At 44.7% G+C, this 24,079-nt stretch overlaps 1 protein-coding gene across 8 annotated transcripts in view; it reads left to right on the top strand.

Moving 5' to 3' along the window:
* LOC148038588 (uncharacterized) overlaps positions 1 to 24,079 on the top strand; it is a 155,514-nt gene that overhangs the window by 28,452 nt on the left and 102,983 nt on the right. For all 8 annotated transcript variants that reach the window (XM_087673694.1, XM_087673687.1, XM_087673692.1 and 5 more), the window contains one exon: positions 12,976 to 13,177. In XM_087673694.1, the coding sequence (XP_087529820.1) occupies positions 12,976 to 13,177 (202 nt within the window). The remainder of the gene's footprint in view (positions 1 to 12,975; positions 13,178 to 24,079) is intronic.

The following is a 24,079-nucleotide window of genomic DNA, read 5'->3' as shown; positions in this document are numbered from 1 at the left end:
AGACCTTGCATTTGAAAGGTGTCTTGTTCAACCAACCCTCCATCACAGTTACCTTCCACTATGACTGAGATTTATGCAATCCCCATACAGAATTAGCTTTAGTAACCAGCCATTGATGATCTTTAATCAAAAGATGATACACCTAGTTAGTTGAGGCCTTTTCCAAACTCAGCCGGCCTGTAAGGTCCCAGTCCTGCCAGGGACGATCTGAAGCAAGGGCAGGAAAGGGTTGTCTGCTCTGGAGCATCAGCAAAAGCTATCTCCATAAATCACGGTATCCACGAGGGATCCTGAAAAGCCTCTTGGTTGTACGAAATGATATCAACACATTGCGACTGGCAAGGGTGGCATTTGCAAACTGAAGTCAAGCCCAAACGTGCCATGCGGTTAAATTTTGGTTTGAGCTCATGTTTGCCTTCCGAAGAAAGTAATCGCGAGGCTGACAACAATTCCAGTTGAAAAGAGTTAGTAGCTAAGTGGTCCTCCGTTGGGATGCCATTGAACCTTCTAGAGGGAACATACCAAATGAGCAAGCAGGGATGAAGAAGGACTAGAAAACCGAGAGTTTGCATTAAAAACATGCCACCAGGAGCTCTGAATTTGGGTATTACCATGCACAAGCCCGTGATCCTCAAGAAAATAACGGGCTATAAAGACCCAGGGATGATGATCCAAGCACATGGCACGAAAAAGAGACCAACGGAGTGCCAGCATATGAGTTTCGGCATCCAAAATAGCCCCACCACCCATACGTTTGGGGGTACATGCATGTGACCAAGAAATCCATGAAATGCATGCATGCAAGGAGTCCTTATTCCATAACATGAAACGAATGTACTGAGTAAGAGCATTCAATGTAGTAGTAGTCCAAGGCAGCAATGGCAAGAAATATGTGAGCATTGGCAACATAATTGACTGAGCCACTTTGAGGCGAACATGGAAGGGCCAAGCCTGTGACTTCCAATACAGAAACTTAGTTGCTAGTTTCTGTGAAATCCACTCTAGTAGTTTCTTTGGCTGAACATCAACACCCAAAGGGTACCCAAGATGCCTGACAATGGAACCACGGGAAACAACTATTCCCTGCCAGTCCAATGACTGCAAATCTGACTTCGTGCAACTAAGAATGGTTGATTTTAAAGCATTGATACAAAGACCAGAATCATGACCAAAGAGAGCCCAAACATCTAATGCTTTGCGAAGATTATCCTTGTCCGCACGCAAAATCATAAGGCTGTCATCAGCCAAGGATTGGCTAATGAAGTGCTGTCCAAAAGAAAGAGACAATCCAGCCAACTGAGTAGAAGCTGCCATGTGAGATAACATCGAAAGAACCGGATTAGTCGCAAGGGCAAAAAAGTGAGGACTCAAAGGGCAACCCTGTCTCATAGAGCGTGCAAGGACAAATGGCTCAGTAACACCACCATTCAGCATAACTCGCGAAGAAGCCGCAGCACTAATGGTGTAGATCAAACGAGACATCCGAGTACCAAAGCCCATAGCAGACATAAGTTGTGCAATGAAAGACCAGTCTAAATAATCAAAAGCCTTTTCCAGGTCCAATTGAATCAATACCATCTCTTGATTAGAGTACCTTGCATAGTCAATAGCCATTTGCACATTTAAGACATTATTCAGAATGTTTCAGCCCTTAATGAAACCATATTGAAGAGGATGCACAATGGCAGGAAGATGCTTATGGAGCCGATTCGCCATCACCTTGGAAAAGATTTTATACATCGAACCCATCAAAGAAATTGCTCGCCAATGTTTCAACATAGACAGCGAAGGAACTTTTGGAAGCAGTTTAATAAGACCTTCTTTCCATGAGGAAGGCATGAACCCCGTTTCCCAAACCTGCTGAAACATAGCCATCAATGGTTTCACCAGCTGGGTAGCAAAAGCCTCAAAGAATTCATTGGTGAGACCATCCCAACCGGGAATTTTATCCTTGGGCAAGTATAATAAACATCCATAACCTCGACCTCACAAATATCTGTCTTCAAAGTAGTTTGCATGTCATGTAAAACGTGATTGCGGACCATATCATAGAAAACTGAGCGGGCATGAGTAATTTGGTCAGAAGGTGAAGGAGTAGAACCAAGAAGGTTTAGAAAATAATTCCTACACATATTCACAATAGTCTGAGGATCAATGACCATTTGACCTTCTACATCTTGGAGTCTAGTCATATTCTCTCGAGCAGGAGAGGCTTGGAGAGCTTGAAAGAACTTATGAGTCTGACGAGTCTATCTAGAAATTGCTTAAAATGTGCAATGGGTTGTATAAGCATCTCAAGCTGTAGAGGAAAATGGTCTGACAAGGCATATTGCTGCAACACTTTCATTTCCAGCATCTTAGGAAGAAAAGCATCATCCTGCATGATATACATGCGGTCCAACCGTGACCATGTAGTTGTGTACTGCGCAGAATGAAAAGTAAACCCTGTAGAAGAAGGGTGTACACTGTAGCCATGACCAAAGATCTTGCTTAAGTACGGCAAGCGCAAACGCATTCCACACATGGCTTTCCGGAGCGTCCATCACCAAATGCTCTGATGTGAATTGTGAAGAATCAACACACATATTAAAACCCCCCATAAAAAAACCCCGTCTGTCAAGTGACAAGGAGGTCTGCAAAGTATTCCAAAGATCCCGGCGGGATAAAGGGTCATTTGGATCATAGAGCCCAAGTAACCATAAGATCTCTCCTTCAAATAAAACTTCAATCACCACAAAATGACCATGTACATTATTTTTAGTAAGAACAAACTGATATTTCTCATGTACAATCATAAGCACACCAGAATAATGCATGGTATGTGTCTCTGCATAAAACAAGCAAAACTCATGGCAATCCACAACTTTTCTTGCTTCACCGCGACTCTTGTGCTCAAGAGCACGCAAGACATCCCACTGATTCTCATGCAATACCCTCCACATGGCATGCTGCTTATTGCGAGAACAAATGCCTCGCACATTCCACGTGGCTATCTTCATGTGTATTCAAAAAGAAAATCAGGAACGAGGCAAAGCTTGCCTCGATTTAACCTTTTCTGCTAGAATGTCAAGGACTCCCTCATTCAAAAAATCAGCTAACACGGCAAAAGAGTTCTGACGGCCAGATTTAGAGGTAGACGGTATATCCACTGTCTTGGTGATGGAACGGGAATAACGACGATCCCATGGGGTAATCACGTTACCTCTAGTATCAAAAGCCAACTTAGCAGGCGGGCCCTTCGGACCGTCCGTATATACTTTCCTGGTGGGGTGATTGCGAGGAGCAGAAGAAAGCATAGCATGAGTAGCGGGCTTTAAAGACAACATGTCTTTCCTGCGCATATAAGTACGCAAGGAATCTTGTGAAGCATTAGGCACAGTATCTGCCATGCCAGCATCAAATCTTTTACCTTTTTTGGCAGGTACATCTACCCAGTCATTGTCACGGGAATCCAAATCCGAAACATGTTGTTTATCTTTATCCAAAACTTTAGGTGACTAGGTTGCATCCTGCGACGGAGCATCAAGCACCATATCTTCCATGGGAGGCAAAACATGCTCAGCATCTGAAGTCGGTTGCTTTGCTGGGCATTCGGCCATAAAATTCCCTAATTTTCCACACGAAAAGCAATGCCCTGCAAAGTTACCCCATTTCAAACGAAAGTGCAAAGAATGCATGCCAAAGCAATTAAGACGTAACCAAGCAGGCCTTTTCTGAGGAGTGTCCCATAACATACACAAACGGTTACGATTCATGGCCCTTAGACTTGAGGGAACCAAAACAGTGCCCACAACAGCCATGGGATCCTTTAATAGTGGCCAGTATACAGCCGGACAATTTTCCACTTCAACCCACACCGGGCATTTGCGTTGAAGCAAACGCTGAAAATTTGCCATTGGGCGCCATGGCACAACATGGACCAAAAGGCGATCAAAGACCAATGGCAGTTTAGTCAGCAGATCGGCACGATGCTTTTCTGATTTCAACAGCACCTCATAAAAGCCTCGGGGCCCAATAAAAATCTCTTCAACACACTCCCCTTGTAGTAGACTTTGCAGGCACTGGCGAATATGGGAAAGCACTGGGATCCTACCAGTGAAGAAGAGTATAACAGCACGTTCATAAACACTGAGAATGAGCGCAAAACATTTTTTGGGTCCATAGTGGCTTCCAGAACATCTTCAGTTTCAGAGGCGGAAAACGGTTCATGATTATGTTGAACATAATCATCAAGTAGAGTATTGGCAAACTCTAACAAATGCTCCCAGTCAACATCCTGAGAATCCACAGAATCAGAAGCAACCTGAGCATAAGAACATTCCTGATGATCCATTGGATCTTCTGAAGTATGCTTGGTGCGTTTGCCCGCAGGTTGGAAGTCAGGACCAGGTGGCATCTCCTCTGTGCAAGGAACCATATCCTCTGGTTCCTCTGTTTCAGAATCCGGACCAAGGGCTGCCACCGTTTGGTCAATAAAGGCCATATCCAGACCAGCCATGTTATATCACCACTTTAAAAAACAAGAGATCTGAAGCTATTTGCGGGGCACTCTCTCTCTCTCTCTGTTGCCATTGTCTGCCCGAAGGCAAAGCAGGATGCCACGAACAGACCTTATACAGGTTAGATGCCGAGCCACGATCCGCAAGTAGAACGACCTTCGAGCCTGTCAACAGTCGCAGGAACACAGGTGAGCTCCCAGGGCAGATGGGGACAGGAAGATTGGCGTAGCAATGGTCAGTGCAGAGCAGAGTATACTGCAAGTTCAGAAGATGGTTCCAACGGCAGCTATTCACAGGTGGATGTGAACCGACAGCTATTCACAGGTGGATGAGGGCAAGGCTCGAGTAGGGCAGGTATTACGCACCGGGGCATAAGGCAGGTACACACGACTGCTGGTTAGGGGGAGCGCGTCTGATGCCCTTCTCGCTCTCTCTCTCTCACACACACACACACACACACACACACAGAGCAGGGCAATGCAGGAAGGAAGGTTGCACGCCAGTAAGCATGGCAGGTCGGGAGGGTATTCACAGGTAAGCAAGGGCAGGGTTCGATGTTACAGGTAGGGCAGAGCGGACTCTTCGTAGATTACGTATAGGGCAGGGCGCAACCCTAACGATGCAGGTTAGGTCTAGGTTCGGAGCAGAACGGCAGTCTTTCTGTCTAGCTGGTGCAGACAAGCAGGGATCGTTTGAGTCGCTGCCTCTCTCTTTGCTTCTTTTGAAGTCGCGTGGCCCTTGTACGCAGCAGGGGCGGGACTGAAGTGACGGGACAAGTAGAGGCAATCCGCAGGGGGGGCGAACGGGGTGCCGCTGTCAGGTCGAAGGATAGTTGGCGCAGGTCACAATTGTCGCCATCGCCCGCTTTCTCTCTAGATCCTCTCTTTTTTTTTCCGTAAATCTCTAGATTCTCTTTTTTTTTTTTCCGTAAAAGGTAATTGTATTAATTACGAAAAAAATACAAGATTACTTGATTACAAGATACATGACGACAATCTAAGCCATCATGTGAAGAGGTTCTAATTACTACAAGTTACAACGTCATGGCAAAGACGCAGAGGAAATTGCCATATGCCAGGGACGTAAGTCCTCCCTAGAGAGCAAATCAGAATGCTGGAGAAGATCTAACTGCCAATACAAGAGGCCCTTAAGCCTCGCAATATGCCGTTGAACATTATAGGCGGAGTCAAAAAGAAAAGCATTCCGAATGGTCCAGTTATGCCAACAGCCCCAATATCGAAGAAAATGATACATGAGCTTCATATGTGGCTGTACCGGAGTGGGGTATTTGGGTTGCCCAAAAACCCAATCAAAGGGGCGCAGGGTGAAACCAACCACCCCTTGCCAAACAACCGACAAAAATAACCAGACTTTCTTAGCGATGGGGCAAGAAATAAATCGGTGGCGGGCGGATTCCACAGTAGTGGTGCAAAAGAAACAGTTGCCATTGGAGATTCGTCGCTTGGAAAGAGCTGAAGCAAGCGGAAGACCACCAATCATCACTCTCCAAAGAAAGACTTTATATTTGAAGGGTGTCTTGTTCAAGCAGCCCTCCATCACAGTTGCCCTCCAACATGACCGGGATTTACGCAATCCCTATAAAGCATTCGCTTTAGTAACTAGCCATTGATGATCTTTAATCAGAAGATGATACACTTGGTTAGCAGAAGCTTTGCTTAAATTCAGCCGGCCTTGTAGGTCCCAATCCTGCCAGGGATGATCCGAAGCAAGGGCAGGAAAGGGTTGTTTGCTCTGGAGCACCCTCAAAAGCTGTTCCCATAAAGGCCTATATCCACGAGGGATCCTGAAAAGCCTCCTAGTTGTACGAAACGATATAAGCACATTGCGACTGGCAAGGGTGGCATCCGGAACTGAAGACAAGCCCAAACGTGCCATCCGGTTGAATTGTGGTCTAAGCTCATGTTTACCTTCCCATGAAAGTAAACGCGAGACTGCCAGTAATTCCAATTGAAAAGAGTTAGTAGCTAAGCGATCCTCCGCTGGATGCCACTGAGCCTTCTGGAGGACCTGTTTCCAGGAACATACCAAATGAGTAAGCAGCGACGAAGAAGAACTGGAGAATCGCGAATCAGGATTAAGAACATGCCACCAAGAACTCCGGATTTGGGTATTGCCATGCAGAAGCCCATGGCCCTCAAGGAAATAACGGGCTATATCGACCCATGGATGATGATCCGAGCACATGGCGCGGAAAAGAGACCAACGGAGTGCTTGCATGTGAGTTTGGGCATCTAAAATAGCTCCGCCACCCATGCGTTTGGGGATGCACGCATGCAACCAAGAGATCCAGGAAATACCTGCATGCAATGAGTCCTTCTTCCATAGCATGAAACGAATAGACTGAGTAAGAGCATTCAGAGTCGTAGTAGTCCAGGGCAACAATGGCAAGAAATATGTGAGCATTGGCAACATAATTGTCTGGGCTACTTTGAGGCGAACATGGAAGGGCCAGGCTTGAGACTTCCAATACATAAACTTAGCCACCATTTTCTGAGAAATCCACTGCAGAAGCTGCTTTGGGGGAACATCAACACCCAAAGGGTACCCAAGGTGCCTGACAATGGAGCCACGAGGAACAACCAGACCCTGCCAGTCCAAGGACTGCAAATCCGACTCCGTGCAGCTGAGAATGGCTGATTTGAGCGCATTGATACGAAGGCCGGACACCTGACCAAAGAGACCCTAAACATCCAATGCTTTTCGAAGGTTATCCTTGTCCGCACGCAAAATCATAAAACTATCATCCGCCAGGGATTGGCTAATGAATTGCTGGCCTGTAGGAAGCGACAGTCCGGCCAACTGAGAAGAGGCTGCCATATGAGATAACATCGAAAGAACTGGATGTGTCGCAAGGGCAAAGAATAGAGGGCTCAAAGGGCACCCTTGTCTGACAGAGCGGGCAAGGACAAATGGCTCAGTAACACCTCCGTTCAGCATGACTCGCAAAGACACCGCAGCGCTAATGGTGTAGATTAGACGAGACATCCGAGCACCAAAGCCCATAGCAGACATAAGTTCAGCAACGAAAGACCAGTCCAGATAGTCAAAAGCCTTTTCCAGGTCCAGTTGAATCAGTACTACCTCCTGATTAGAATGCCTTGCATAATCAATTGCCAGTTGAGCATTCAATACATTGTGTAGAATATTTCGGCCCTTAATGAAACCATACTGTAGAGGGTGCACAATGGCAGGGAGATGCTTATGGAGCCGATTCGCCATTACTTTGGAAAAGATTTTGTACATTGAACCCATCAAAGAAATTGGGCGCCATTGTGTCAACTTAGATGGCGAAGGAACTTTTGGAAGCAGTTTAATAAGTCCTTCTTTCCATGAGGAAGGCATGATCCCCGTTTCCCACACCTGCTGAAACAAAGCCTGCAATGGTTTCGCCAGTTGGGTAGCAAAAGCTTCAAAGAACTCATTGGTGAGACCATCCCAACCCGGACTTTTATCCTTGGGCAAGTGTAACAAGACGTCCATAACCTCTGCCTCACAAATATCTGACTCCATAGTAGCTTGCATGTCCTACGGAAGCTGATTGCGGACCAGGTCATAAAAAACCGAACGGGCCTGAGTAATTTGGGCTGAAGGTGGAGAAGTGGAACCGAGAAGGTCACGGAAATAATTCCTGCACATATGCACAATAGTTTGCGGATCTAGGATAAGGTGGCCTTCTGCATCCTCGAGTCTGGTCATATTCTCTCGAGCAGGAGAGGCGTGGAGAGCTCGAAAGAACTTATGGGTCTGACATGCACTATCTTGCAAAGTCTCCGTCAGATGTTGCAGTTTGGCCTGCTGATATGATTTCAACTGGAACTCTTTAATAAGATCAGCCACCCGCATGGCCAGTGCGAGCAGAAATGCATCATCCGGAGTGTCCACCAGCAGAGAATGAACCAAAACCAGCAGGTCCTCCGCTGCCTGGCGATGCCGCCGACAAAGAGAGGCATGATAGATCCCATACTGCCAAGCAACCCGCTGCACATTAGAGAGCAATCTTTCAAATGACGCAGTGCCCTGAGAGGAGAAGTCCAAGAAGAATCTGTCAATCAATTGCTGCATATAGCCCTGAAAGATTGCATGCTTCAAGTAAGACGAGTTGAAACGCAAAGGGAGTCTCTCCAGAAATTGCTTGAAAGGTGCAATGGGTTGTGCAAGCAGCTCGAGCTGCAGAGGGAAATGGTCCGACAAGGCATATTGCTGCAACACTTTTATTTCGAGCATCTCGAGAAGAAAATCATCATTCTGCATGATATATATACGGTCCAATCGCGACCATGTTGTTGCATACTGGGCAGAATGGAAAGTAAACCCTGTAGAAGACGGGTGTAGCCAGGACCAGAGATCTTGCTTAAGAACAGCAAGAGCCAACTCATGCCACATACGACTTTCCGGCGCATCCATTACCGAATGCTTCGATGTGGACTGGGAAGAATCAACACACATATTGAAATCCCCCATGAAGAAGCCCCGTCTGCCAAGTGACAAGGAGGTCTGCAAAGTCTGCCAAAGCTCCCGACGAGATAACGAATCATTCGGAGCATAGAGGCCAAGTAACCATAAGATTTCCCCTTCGAATAAAATTTCAATCACCAAAAAGCGGCCATGAACATCATTTTTAATAAGAACAGGCTGATATTTGTCAGGTACAATCATGAGCACACCCGAATAATGCATGGCCTGTGTCCTTGCATAAAACAAATGAAAATCCCCCTGCATGATATACATTCTGTCCAACCGCGACCAAGTAGTTGCATATTGTGCGGAATGAAAAGTAAACCCTGAAAAAGAAGGGTGAAGCCACGACTAAAGATCCTGCTTAAGTACGTGCAAAGCAAAGGAATTCCACACCCGGCTTTCCGGCGCATCCATGACCGAATGCCCTGAAGTGGACTGAGAAGAGTGAACACACATATTGAAATCTCCCATCAAAAACCCCCTTCGGCCAAGGGACATGGAGGCCTGCAAAGTGGACCAAAGATCCCGTCGGGATGCGGGATCATTCGGAGCATAGAGGTCCAATAACCATAAAATCTCTCCTTCAAATAAGACTTCGATAACCAGAAAGCGGCCCTGGACATCATTTTTAATAAGGACAGGCTGATATTTCTCATGGACAATCATCAGCACGCCTGAATAGTGCGTAGCATGGGTGCCTGCATAAAACAGACGGAATCCATGACAATCCATAACTTTTCCTGCTTCACCATGACTTTTGTGCTCAACTGCACACAATACATCCCACTGGTTCTCATGCAAGACGGTCCACATGGCATGTTGCTTATGGCGAGAGCAAATGCCTCGCACATTCCACGTGGCTATCTTCATATATCTTCAAAAAAGGAGGTCAGGAACGAGGCGCCTGTTGCCTCGATTTCACCTTTTCTGTGAGAGCATCTAGGACGCCCTCATCCAGAAAATCAGCCAGTACTGCAAACGAATTCTGGCGACCTGCTTTAGAGGAAGAAGGGAAATCCACTGCCTTGGGAGTGGGGCGGGGATAACGCCGATCCCAGGGCGTAATCACATTACCTTTGGCATCAAACGCCAGCTTAGCAGGAGGGCCTTTGGGGCCGTCGGTATAGACTTTCCTTGGCGACTGATTACGGGGGACAGACGGGGCCGTAGTACGCGCAGCCTGCTGTGAAGTGACCATTTCTTTTCTGCGCGTATACGTGCGCACGGAATCCTGGGCAGCAGTAGGCCCAGGATCTGCCAGGCCTGCATCCAACTTTTTACCTTTTTTTGGACGTGCCTCAATCCAGTCAGTGCGACGGGAATCCAAACCCAGGACCTGTAACAATTGAGGCGAAGCCACGCGGGCCTTTTCCTGGCCGTGTCCCATAACATGCATAAACGGTTGCGGTTCATTGCCCTGAGGCTTGGGGGAACCAGCACTGTTCCCACAACCGCCATCGCATCCTTCAACATTGGCCAATAGACCGCCGGACAATTTTCCACTTCCACCCACACCGGGCATTCTTGTTGAAGCAGACGCTGGAAGTCGGCCATGGGGCACCATGGTACCACATGGACCAAGCGGCGATCAAAGAATAGTGGCAACTTGGACAGGAGCTCAGCTCGATGCGTTTCCGATTTCAACAACACCTCATAAAAGCCGCGAGGTCCAAGGAAGATCTCCTCAACACACTCCCCTTGCAATAAATGGTGCATCCACTGGCGAATATGCGACAGCACTGGGATCCTGCCAGTGAAGAAAAGTATAACTGCACGATCATAAAATACCGAGAAGGATCGCAAGACTGATTTGGGGTCCACCGTGGCTTCCAGCACATCATCCGTTCCCGCTTCAGAAAAAGATTCATTATTATGCTGGACATAATCGCCAAGCAGAGTATTGGCAAAGTCTAGCAAATGCTCCCAGTCAATTTCCTGCGAATCCATAGGATTAGAGGCCACTTGCGCATAGGAACATTCCTGAGGACCCATTGGCTCATCAGAAGTATGCTTGGAGCGTTTGCCAGCAGGCGGCAGTTCAGCACCCGGCAGTTCAGAACCCGGAGGCAGCTCCTCCGTGCATGGCACCATATCCTCTGGCTCCTCTGCATCGGAATCAGGGCCAAGGGCTGCCACCGTCCGGTCGAGAAAATCCATATCCAGGCCAGCCATACTGCTGTCTTCTCGCTCTCTCTCTCTCTCTCTCTCTCTCTCTCTCTCTCTCTCTCTCTCTTTCTTTTCTGTACAGCGGCGTTGTCCAAGGGCGGATTCCACAAGCACAGCCGATGAAACTTGATCTTTACCTGTCAGCCTCAGTCGTGGCCTGTCCCAAGAACGCGTGTGGCAGGGCGGAACCCTAACAGTGCAGGGGCCTGAGGGTGGAACACAGGGCTGGCAGCCGATGGCAGAGTGGGATAGTCGAGGGCACAAGGCAGGGGCCTCGCCAGCAGAAACCCTAACACGCAGGGCGAACGGGTGAAACGTAGGTGCAGAGCCCGTAGCTCAGGCGGGCGATAGCAGGGCGAGGGACGGAGTCGATGGACCTACAGGCAGCAGGGTGGGGGGCTCAGCCGCAGGCGACGGGCCTGCGGGCGACGACGGCGTCAGTGGCAAGCGACGGGCTTCAGAAGCAGTCGACGGGCCTGCGGGCGACGGCAGCTTTAGAGACAGGCGACGGGCCTGCGGGCGATGGCTAGACGGCGGCTGCAAACGGCTACGAGCAGGTGTTGACGACGGGGCACCAGGCGATGGCGACGCTGCAGGCGACGCATTCTCTCTCAACTTGTTGACTCTCTCTCTCTCTCTCTCTCGTAAAAAGTATATATTGGTCACAAAAGAAGTACAAAAGTCAAGGCAAGGCCCTTGAAGAGATTGCTTGACACCAAGAAACTAAATCATCTCTAGTCAAGACATCAGCATGCTGAATAAGATCAAGCTGCCACTAAAGAAGTCCCTTAAGCTGCACGATGTGACGTTGGATGTCAAAAAGGAATGCATTGTGAGTGACCCAAAAGTGCTAAAAACCCCAAAATATGAAAAAGTGAAACTGTGAAATCCATGAAATGGCTAGTCTCTTTGTCGAACGCCAATTTAAGTTGTTGCCTAGTAAAATAGTTAGTTACCACGATCTTATGTTCACTAGCCATTTCTAACAAACTATCTTCCAAAATAGGGGACCCGCTTATCTATGTTTCCTTTGAGCTCCTTGATTACAATGGGCAAACTCTAAGAGTATATCAAACTATGGAGGATATGCTACATGTATATGCCTCATGTCGTGAATGTAAGTGGGGCTATCTTCTGTATCTTGATTTTACTCATAACAATACTAAGCATTTATGATTTGACTATAGAATATAGCTTGTGATATGAAAATTGTGAATATTTTTCAAGTGAGCATTTGCTACAAGTGGTACTGTGGTTAAAGAAGTTTAGGTGGGGTTATGAATATTCATGGCATGCCTATACACTTCAGCACTATAGCTTCCTTCACACTGTAGGCAACTGACTATAACATGATTGGTCGAGCTTGGGTGTTTTTCCATCTATTTATGTCCTATAAAGTAGTTCTAAGGAAGAAGTTTAAGTAGTTTTTCAGGCGTGTTGCACAATTGTCTTTTAGCTGTTTACTTTATGCCAACGTGAAATTCTATCAAGTTTTGAGAGGACAATATACAATCTCATGGTAAAAGGAAGTTTAATTCAATTAAAGGAAGTCTCTCTATGGACCAACCATGGTAAACGACACGATATCTAGAGGAAGATGCAGTAAATAGATACAATGTGTCAAGAATGCTCGTGACACATTTTTCTCATAACTCATATAACCTGGAGAGTTTGCACTATTGCTTTTGCCACATAGCCAGGTGTTTTGCAAACCACAATGATGAATTGATAGTATGAGGAAAATACTCAGCATTCAGTGTAGAAACAGCAGCCTGAATTTAGACATATAAAATGGTTTGACCCTTATAGAGGATACATATGGTGTTTGCAGAGATGAGTTTGGAGAGACATTGCCAAAAAAGTGGTTGCCTTTGAATGTGGTGCACAAGAAAGGAGATGTGGTATCTGGAAAGTACAAAATAATGGGAGTTCTTGGCCAAGGAGGTATTGCTACAACATATGAAGCAGAAACAGAGAATGGAGCTAAAGTTGCACTTAAGGCATTGTCACTTCGAAGTATGAAAGGATGGAAGGTTGGTCATTTCCAAGGAAGAGAAATTTGTTTACACATCTTAGCTTAATTCAACCAAACAAGTCATAATGACAAGGAAAATTGCAGAGGACGTAAAGAGTAACTAATGAATTTATGTTTTCAGGCATCAGTTTCACTATGCTGGTGATCTGGAATTTTTCTCAAAATTTTCACATTTCATTTATAGTGTTGTCATTTGGTATTTCCAGTCTCATTCTTTGTCCACACATTAGTGATATTTTTATTTCTGAGAAAAGAATAACACTACTTGTAAATCCCCCTGGGAAAATTTCCAGTCTCCTCTTTGTTTAGCCACTTTACTGAGTTCCACATCGTATTTACTCAGATGTAGGCTCAAATGTTGAAGTTTGAAGATGAGGCTAAGGTAACCTTTCTGATGTGCTCCTTGCTTGCATCATGGGAAACCTTTAAAAACAACTATTAGTGGTCCAGCTCCAACTCATGGGTTGAATTTTAATGATGTTGTGGGTAGTTTATTGGATCAATTTCTGTCTATGTGTAGTCTTTATTTATCATCTTCTACATTCCAGCTCCACCTTTGTAAGTTTATCTTGCCCCACCTCATTGCACCTTGGTTCAGATCTAATTTTAAATTAGAAAGCGGTGTTTGATACTATTGATGAGTCTTAGAATTGTTTGTCATAATATATTGTAGTCGATTAGTGTCTAGGATCAAGTTTACAGACCTTTGTACTGTTGAGAATAAAGGGCCATTGTGCCTTTTATATGTGCACGGGTGTGAACACACCCTTAGCACATTGTACTTTCATACATATATCTATCCAAAAACCTAAAGTGGTACACTCGTCATTGTACCGAAAAAACGTGTTCACTCTCTACTCTGCTCTCTCGCACTCTCTCTCTCTCTCTCACTGCGCGTAAGGTTTGTTTGCCTCGATCTCTGTGCCTAACCTTACCCTACAAACTGGTATCACAGCTGGCAAGAGACAGCCAAGGTGCTGCAGGAGTTCGATGAGTAGCAGTTGAGAGGCAGTCAACAAGAGCAATGGGTAGGTTGCAGGCAGGCTTGTGTGTTGCAAGAGTCCGACTAGGATAGCAGTCGTCGGCTTCAGCGGGCACTGATGGCTTCAGCGAGTGACGGTTCCTTCAGCGGATGACGGCTTCAGCGCGTGACGGTTTCAGCGGGCTGCACGGATGCGCTAACGGGCGACCACGCGACGAGACAGCAGGCATGAAGCACGGATGATTGCACGGCGACCAGCGCGTAACGGCGAATAGGTAGGCGTCACATCGCACGACTGACGGGTCCGTTGACCCGTCAGATTTTTTCAAAAATTCAAGATTTATTTTGAAAATTACTTATACCCATTGAGAGGGTTTTGCACAGTAAGCACAAGATCTTAGATCTGTGCAAAATCGGTTCAGAAATTTGGGGCTTTTCTCGAATCTGGGGATCTCACAGAATTGGACAATCTAACTCAGAAATTGCAAAGTTAGTGCATATTTGCCCGGGAATTTTGGGGCTTTTCACATTTTAGTGAAATTTTTTCAATTTCACTGAAATTAGTGCACGTAGGACTTGGAGAATTTGGGGATTTGTCCAGATTTGGTGCAAGCAAGATGCAACAGTGATATTTGTCTCAGAAATTGCAGGAATTTGTGACATTTTGTCCCTGACATTTGGGGCTTTTCATGTACATGCACAAATTGGGCTGAAATTGACCCAATTTCTCGACATTGAGGCACATTGGACCCTGTGCAATTTGGGGCTTTTGCGATTTGGGCAAAATTTCTGCAACATTTGGTCATTTTATGTACATGCAGGTTGAATTCTGCGCAATTTGGACATCAACACTTGGTAAAATTTGAGGGTTTTGCTGAAATGGCTTTATTTTGGCAAAATTGGACAGTCCTATGCATGACAGAGGAAATGCAAATGTGTGTTTGACGCTTTGAGCACAAAATTTTGGGGCTTTTGACCTTTCGTGTTAAATTTTATGCCCGTGGGTACATGTACAACAGAAATTGCAGCTGAAATTTTGAGATTTCTCATGTAATGTGATGCACATGCCCTTTTGGAACAGCTGTAATCAGTTGGATAATGCTGTAGCACTTGGTTTGGTGCTTCTGAAAACTTAATTACAGATCTGAAATCTGTACTTCTGTGTGGTCATTTATTGCTGATTGGTACTTGTTTGTACCTTGGTCACTTGGGTGACAGTTTGGGCCTGCATTTACTGGTTTTTTGGTCACATTTGGGCTGAAACCCATGGCTGGTAGCAATGACAGCAGTAATTTGATGCATATAAAGAAGCTTGAAGGCGCACATAATTTTGTAGTGTGGCAAAAACAGTGCTACAATATCCTGTTACAAAAGAAGCAGGCAAAGCCGATCAAAACTAAAGGGGCAAAGCCTGTGGACATGGATTAGGACGATTGGGATGAGTTGAATGAGCTTGCACGCTCAACCATAGAGCTATCGATTTCTGATGCCTTGCTCTGCAACATTGAAGGTTTGGATTCTGCATTTGCTTTATGGACTAGACTGGAAGAAGTGTATGCACAGAAGAGTGTTGCAAGTAAAGTGTATTGGCTGAAAAAGATTATGGATTTGTGTATGAAAGAAGGTACAGCAATGCCTACCCACTTGAGTGAGTTTAACTCCATTTTTAGCCAGTTGGTTACCTTGAAGTTCATGATTGATGAGGAATTTAAGGCTACTTTCTTGCTTTGCACTCTACCAGAGGGTTGGGATACATTCAGGACTGCTATGAGCCATTCTAATGTGATCCTTTTGTATGCTGATGTAGAGAGTGCTCTACTTATGGAAGAGATGAATGGGCAGAATAATGCATCCAGCAAGTCTTCCAGTGCTTTGCATACTAGGGGCAGATCACAGCAAAAGGGCAAATATAATGGCAAGGGACGCAATAAATCACGTGGCAAAGATATTGGATGCCATCATTGTGGAAAGAAGGATCACTTTAAACATGAGTGTTACAAATGGAAGAAAGAGAAAGGAAAAGGCAAGAAGACACAGGATAGCAAGGAAGAGAAGAAGGACAGTCAGCCTAAGAAGAGCAGTGTAAAAATTGAAGAGGTGAATGTAGTCACTCATGATAGTGACAGTGGGAGTGATGTACTCTTTGTCTCTTCGCACTTTGGTGCACATGCTTTACTTGTAGATACATATGATGACATGCATACCTAGATTCTTGATTCAGGTGCTTTCTTTCATGTCACCCCTCGTCGTGAGTGGTTTTCCGCCTATACAGGGGGTCGACATGGTGTTGTCCATCTTGGGGACAACTATGCATGTGAGATTGCAGGTATTGGCAGTGTGCCGTTATAGTTTCAGCATGGCTCTGTCTTTATACTTCAGCATGTACATCAGCAGTTCATTTGATTAATCGGTCACCAAACAGGTCTTTTGCGGGGGGGGGGGGGGGTGGGGGAGTTCCCCAAGAAGCGTGGTTGGGCAAGCCACCTTCATATGCTCATTTGAAAGTGTTTGGCTGCGAGGCTTTTATGCACATTCGTAAAGAAAACGCAGCAAACTTGAGCCAAAGTCCTGTAAATGCATTTTCCTAGGATATGGTGACGAGGTTAAAATGGGGTATAAATTATGGGATCCCGAGAGAAGAAAAATAGTATGCAGCAATGACGTTATCTTTCGGGAAGATTGCTTGCACAAACAGCTGAAAAGACTGAGGAGGTCCGTAGGGTTGTATCCTGGGAAGAAATACCTTTTGGATAGCAAAATGTGCCCGCTGTACAACAGCAAATACCTGCTGTAAATGAACCTGTAAATGCAGGAAATGATCAGTCAGCTATTGCACATGAAAATGAGCCATTATATGTGCAGGAACAACCAGGACAGCAAGCTGTTAATGCTGATTTGCAGGCTGAATTGCTAGGACAGCATGTTGAAAATGGAAATTTGTAGGAACAGCCAGCAAACAATGACCATTGGGTTAGGAGATCGTCTAGGGCTACTAGACAACTTGACAGATTTGTTCCTAGTGCAATTAATGTGGCTGAGTATGTCATGTTGACGGTATGTGGTGAACTGTCTTGTTTCAAGGAAGCAATTGACAAACAGGACAGCAAGAAATGGTATAAAGCCATGCTGTCAAAGATGGAATCTCTTGAAAAAAATGGCACTTGGGACTTGGTGTAGTTGCCTAAAGGGCAGAAAATCCTTCTATGCAAATGGGTTTACAAAATGAAGGTCACTTTTGGTTCCTCACCAAAGTAAAAGCAAGATTGGTTGCAAAGGGGTACAAGCAGGAGCATGGAATTGACTTTGATGAGATTTTCTCTGCTATAGTCAAGATGACTACATTGAGAACCATTTTGGGTTTGGTTGCAGTTGAAGATATGGAGCTCATATAGATGGATGTAAAGACTGCCTTTTTACATGGTGATTTGGATAAAGATATATATATGCAGCAGCCTGAAGGGTTTGTTGAACAAGGGAAAGAAAAAATGATATGTAAACTCGAAAGGAGTTTGTATGGGCTGAAACAAGCACAAAGAGAATGGTATCATAAGTTTGATACATTCATGCAGTCCCAAGGCTTTCATAGAAGTCAAGTGGATCACTGCTTGTATACCCAGAAGGTAGCAGATGGCAGCCTGATTATCTTGGTTTTGTATGTAGATGACATGCTAATTGCTGGCAGGGATACTCATGCCTTGGATTCAATGAAGCAAAGTCTGTTGAGATATCGAGCTCTACTCGTGATATGCCAGGGTGACCGTTGTGCATTCATGTCACTGACGTGTCAATTGCAGATGCGGTTGGTACACCGCCCATGAATAATAGCTACATGATAGCTATCCTTATCTACTCTAGTTCGTGGCTCAGTTAGTATGCCACCTTAGTTAGTTGAGTTTGGTCTGAGACCCATATATAGAGTTCTTCTATTTCTTTGTATTAGAGTTCTTTTGGCTTACACAACTAAGAAGAGGAAAACTGTTTTCAGCCTCCACCTCTGTGTGTATTACCCCATTGTGCAAGCAAGAAATCTACAAGTGAGACTCCTTCCTTCTCTCCCACAATCTTGACATGGTATCAGAGCCTTGTTCGTGGTAAGGAGCTCAAGAAAGCAAGCCAAGCTCGCGGTGTTCTGGTAAGAGGAGCAGTGTTGCTTTCATTTTCTGTTTTGGGAGCAGATCTCTGCAGAGTAGCACAGCCGGAAATTGCAAGAGTGCATTGTCTCAGGTTGAGACGCCCTTCGCGGTGAAGCAAGAGGGCAGTATATGCTGCGGGAAAGGACTTTAGCCCTTGGTGACCCTGTTTTTTTGATTTGAGGCCATTTCGGGGCCTGTTTTGGAGGCGGAAGTTTTCTGTACGCACTCAGGAAAAGACCCTATTTTATGCTGTGCGACCACTGTTTTACATGTCGGTTTAAAAGTTACTGTAGAGATTGCATTGTATTCTTGTGCGTAGAGACATTGGGAGTTTCAGAATCATCCTTGGTTCCTGTTTATGCAAAATCGTCACTAGGAAGTGATTGTGTGGTCAAATACCACTTTCGCCAGTTTTGCAGATTTGCCCTTGTGAGGGTGAAGCTGTGTTTTTTGCAGTGACAGAATTTTTTGCAGTATTCTGTAATGGCGTCTGATTCTCTTTCACAGATTGTCACTGAAAAGCTTGACAAGAACAACTTCCAGGCGTGGAAGTTTAGAATGACGAATTTTCTTATGGGAAAATGATATTGGGAATTTGTTGCAGGAAATGAAGAAGAACCAGTTCTTCATGATGTTCCCAATCAACAACAAATGCAGGCATTCAAGCATGGCATGAGAGAGCCAGGAAAGTTATGTACTGGCTGTCTATCAGTATTTCAGACTCTATGATTGTGCATATTCAGGATGCAAGTACGTCAAAGGAGGCATGGGATACTTTGTCAAAAATGTATAGCACAAATACACAAGCCAGGAAAATGCAGCTTAAGCAAGAGTTGCACAATGTGCAAAGAGAAAGTATGAGCATCAATGACTATCACATGAAGATGAAAAAGATTGCAGATGTACTTGCTTCCATTGGGTCGCCAGTGGAAGATGATGATTTAGTTTCTGTGACCTTGAATGGTCTAGGAAAGGATTATGCACAGTTTCGGACATCCATTTCAGTTCGTGAAAGATTTCCTGATTTTGAGGAGTTGATTGCTCTTCTAATTTCTAAGGAGCAGAGAAATGATGGTGCATCTTCTTTAGGAGGAACTTCGAAAGAAGCTGTCTTCTACTCAAATGCTGGAAGAGGTAGAGGCAGAGGTAGAGGAGGCCGATTTGGAGGCCGTGGTAGAAATCAGAATATGCAGCAAACTCAAGAAAACCAGTCCTATGGAGGAGGACGTGGTAACTCTAGAGGCAGGGGGAGCCAAAGAGGTCGTGGTGGATGGCAAAGAGGTCAAAATGCAAACAGTAATGTTGAATGCTACTACTGTGGTAAAATGGGTCATATGGCTAAAGATTGCTATAAAAAGCAGAATGACATCATGAATGGAAAACTGCAACAAGGGAATTATGCATCTTTTAGTAGACAGGGTGATGACAGAAATGAGCATTTGTTCATGGTGCAGCACATGAACAATTCTGTGACAAGTGCAGAAGAAAGCAACGATGTATGGTATGTTGACTCAGGTGCATCAAATCACATGACAGGTCATGCAGAATGGATGGAGGATGCAAGGAAAATGGAAAAACGAGGATTTGTGGAGACTGATGATGATACTGCACATCCTATTGTACAGATTGGAAAAATTCCTTTGTCTATGCAGGATGGGAAAAAGAAATACTTGTCCGATGTATTTCATGTCCCGAATATCACCAAGAATCTAGTTTCTGTTGGTCAAATGGTTGAACAGGGCTTGCAGGTCAGATTTAATCCTCATGGATGCTTTGTTGAGGATATGAAAAATAAAGGTCGCTTGATAGTAAAAGGAAAGAAGAAGGGCAGAATGTTTACATTGGATGCAGACATGTGTGAATTGAGTGCAGCAATGTTTGCACATGGGACCGGTGTAGTTGCAGATATTGATATCTGGCATAAACGCATTGGTCATGTTAATGTACAACGACTTAAATCAATGCAGGCCCAAAATATTGTTGCAGGATTGCCTAGATTCAAGGTTGCAGAAATGTATAAGGTATGTGAAGCCTGTCAGTTTGGAAAACAGACAAGGAAACCATTTCCTAGACATGTTCAAGAGAGTAAGAAGCCATTGGAATTAATCCACTCTGATGTGTGGACTACTAAAGCTGCATCTCTTGGAGCTTGTCATTATTTTGTCACTTTTATTGATGACTATAGCAGAAAAATTTGGGTATATTTTATGAAAAAGAAAAGTGAAGTTTTTGGGCATTTCAAAACTCTTAAAGCTATGGTTGAAAAAGAAACAGGCCTGCAAATAAAATGCCTAAGGTCAGATGGAGGGGGAGAGTACCTCTCAAATGAGTTTGCAAGATTCCTGCAGGAGCATGGCATAAAGCAGCAATATTCATGCAGTCATACCCCACAACAAAATGGAATTGCAGAAAGGAAAAACAGGCATATTGGAGAGGTATCTCGTGCGATGCTCAACGAAAAAAACTTGCCAGATTTTTATTGGGCTGAGGCAGTTGCTATAGCAGTCTACATAATGAACAGGACTCCCACTGCAGCAATACATGGCATGACTCCAGAGGAGAGGTATACTGGTAGGAAACCAGATATTTCTCATTTGAAAATTTTTGGTTGCATTGCCTATGTTCATGTGCCAGATGAGTTGAGATCCAAGTTGGATCCAAAAGCTGAGAAGTGCATCTTTATTGGTTATTCTCTGCAGCAAAAAGGGTATAGATGCTATAACCCTTCTACTCGTAAGTTTACAGTGAGCAGAGATGTTGTTTTTGATGAGATGAGTAGCTGGTATAAACCAGTAAATGTGATTGATAATGTAGATGCACAAAATGGTAATGTTGTACAGAATTCTCAACAGCAGTCACAAGATATTAGTGGACCTGGAGCGTCCTCTAGCAGTGGTTCATATTCTTCGCCATGGACAGGTAGATTGAGATTAGGAGAATCTTCTCAAGGCAGTGCAAATAGTGGTATGCAGGTATTACGAAAAGGAAAAGAGAAGGTAGATCAGCCCATGTTTGATGTGAATGCAGGTCACTCTTATGTGGATGGTGAATCCAGTGGCTCAGAACAAAGCATTGATGATGAGTTGGGTATTCCTTCTATTGTTACACCTGGAGTAAGGAAAACCAGGGATGTTTTGAGAGCACCTGGGAGTGAATCTACTTTGCGCAGGTCAACCAGAGTTAGGTATCCTGTGGAAAGGCTGAAATATGATGGCTTTACAGCCATTCACTATGCATATATGGTCAAAGTGATACAGGAACCAGAACCCACTTCTTTTGAGCAAGCCATGGGAAAAGAAAAATGGGAGAAAGCCATGGATGAAGAAATGGATGCCTTGGAAGCAAATGCTACATGGGAATTGGTACCTTTGCCTAAAGGTAATAATGCAATTGGTTGTAAGTGGGTTTATAAGGTGAAGCACAATGCAGATGGTTCTGTGAACAGATACAAGGCAAGATTAGTAGTCAAGGGGTATGCACAAACATATGGCATTGACTATGAAGAAACATTCAGTCCGGTTGCAAGGATGGCAACCCTAAGAGCAGTCATTGCTATGGCTGCATCAAAGGAATGGTCTTTACATCAGATGGATGTAAAGAATGCCTTCTTGCATGGTGATTTGCAAGAATAGGTATATATGGAGCAGCCACCAGGTTATGTGCATGCTGTTCATCCTGAGTTTGTTTGCAGGTTGAAGAAAGTATTGTATGGCTTGAAGCAAGCACCTAGAGCATGGTTTGACAAGATAGGATAGTATCTTGTCACTATTGGCTTTCAGATTTCCAAGGCAGATTTCTCACTTTATGTGAGAAAAACAGAGAAATGTATTATGCTACTTGTCATTTATGTTGATGATTTGATTATGACAGGTGACAGTGATGAAGATATCCTTCATGTGAAAATGCTATTGAAGCAGAAGTTTGAGATGAAGGATTTGGATTCTTGGGCATTGAGGTGATTAGATCACCAAGTGGGATACAGCTCTTGCAGAGGTAGTATGGATTGGACATGCTGTCCAAATATGGGATGACAGGCTGTAAGCCTATTTCAATTCCTTTGAAGCAGAATGTGAAGCTGAGCGCAGATGCAGGTGAGCTTTTGGAAGACCCTACTATGTACAGACGCATAGTGGGAAGTTTGATTTATATGACTATTACTAGGCCAGATTTGAGCTATGCTGTTGGATTGGTAAGTCAGTTTATGCAGGCTCCAAGGAAACCGCATTTGGATGCGGCTAGACGCATACTCAGGTATGTGAAGTCCACATTGCGTATGGACTATTTTATGAGATTGGGGTTCAGATATAGTTGCATGGATACACTGATGCTGATTGGGCTGGTAGCATTTCTGATAGACGATCTACCAGTGGATATGTGTTCTCTTTTGGGAGTGCTGCAGTCACTTGGAGCAGCAAGAAACAGCCTACAGTTGCCGTATCCAGCACAGAGGCTGAGTATAGGGGCGCAGCAATGGCTGCATGTGAGGTAGCTTGGTTGCATAAGCTACTTTATGATATGCATCAGCCTACAGATGGGCCAGTTGTCATTTATTGTGACAACATGAGTAGTATACACTTGGCAAATAACCCAGTCTATCATGCTAGAACAAAGCACATTGAGGTGCATTATCACTATGTGCGAGAGAGGGTTTTACTAGGTCTTATTGATCTAGTTTATGTCAGCACTGAGGATCAGGTAGCTGACATATTTACGAAGGCATTGGGCGCAAAGAAGCTGCGCAAGTTCAGAGGCCTGCTTGGTGTGTAGGAATTGGGATTGAGCTCGAGGGGGAGTGTTGAGATATCGAGCTCCACTCGTGATATGCTAGGGTGACTGTTGTGCATTCATGTCACCGACGTGTCAGTTGCAGATGCGGTTGGTACACCGCCCATGAATAATAGCTACATGATAGCTATCCTTATCTACTCTAGTTCGTGGCTCAGTTAGTATGCCACCTTAGTTAGTTGAGTTTGGTTTGAGACCCATATATAGAGTTTTTCTATTTCTTTGTATTAGAGTTCTTTTGGCTTACACAACTAAGAAGAGGAAAACTGTTTTCAGCCTCCACCTCTGTGTGTATTCCCCCATTGTGCAAGCAAGAAATCTACAAGTGAGACTCCTTCCTTCTCTCCCACAATCTTGACAAAGTCTTCATGGCAGCTTTGACATAAAGGATATGGGTGATGCAAATCACATTCTTGACATGCGAATACTTAGCGATAGATCTAAAGGCTTACTCTATCTATCTCAACATGAGTATATCTAGCTTTGCAGTGTTTCAATATGGAAGGGGGGAAAACAATTGGGGTTCCATTGCCTCCATATGTGAAACTCAGTACAGAGGACAGCCCTACATCTAATGATGAGAAGGCTGAAATGGCCAAGATACCATATGCTTCAGCTGTTGGCAGTTTGATGTATGGTATGGTTGCTACATGTCCTGATATTTGTTTTGTAGTAGGAATGGTCAGCTAATACATGGAAACTCCTGGCAAGAAGCATTGGGATGTAGTGAAAGGTATTATGAGATACCTCAAAGGCACAAAGAAGTTGTGCATCTGCTTTGGAAAGCAGAAGACATCTGTTGTTGGCTTTACGGATGCAAACTATGCTGGTCATGTGGACTGCAGGAGGTCCACTTCTGGGTATGTGTTTACTTTCACAGGAGCAGTCTCTTGGATCTCCAAGTTACAAAAGTGTGTTGCATTGTCTACTATAGAGGCAGAGTATGTAGCTGCCACTAAGGCATGCAAGGAGCCTTGATGGCTTTCACGTCTGGTAGGAG

Source organism: Lygodium microphyllum, chromosome 3, assembly GCF_053477565.2.
Source record: "Lygodium microphyllum isolate KBCC chromosome 3, Lygodium_microphyllum_v1.1.10, whole genome shotgun sequence".
Lineage (NCBI taxonomy): Eukaryota > Viridiplantae > Streptophyta > Polypodiopsida > Schizaeales > Lygodiaceae > Lygodium > Lygodium microphyllum.
This window is presented reverse-complemented; position numbering and strand designations above follow the sequence as displayed.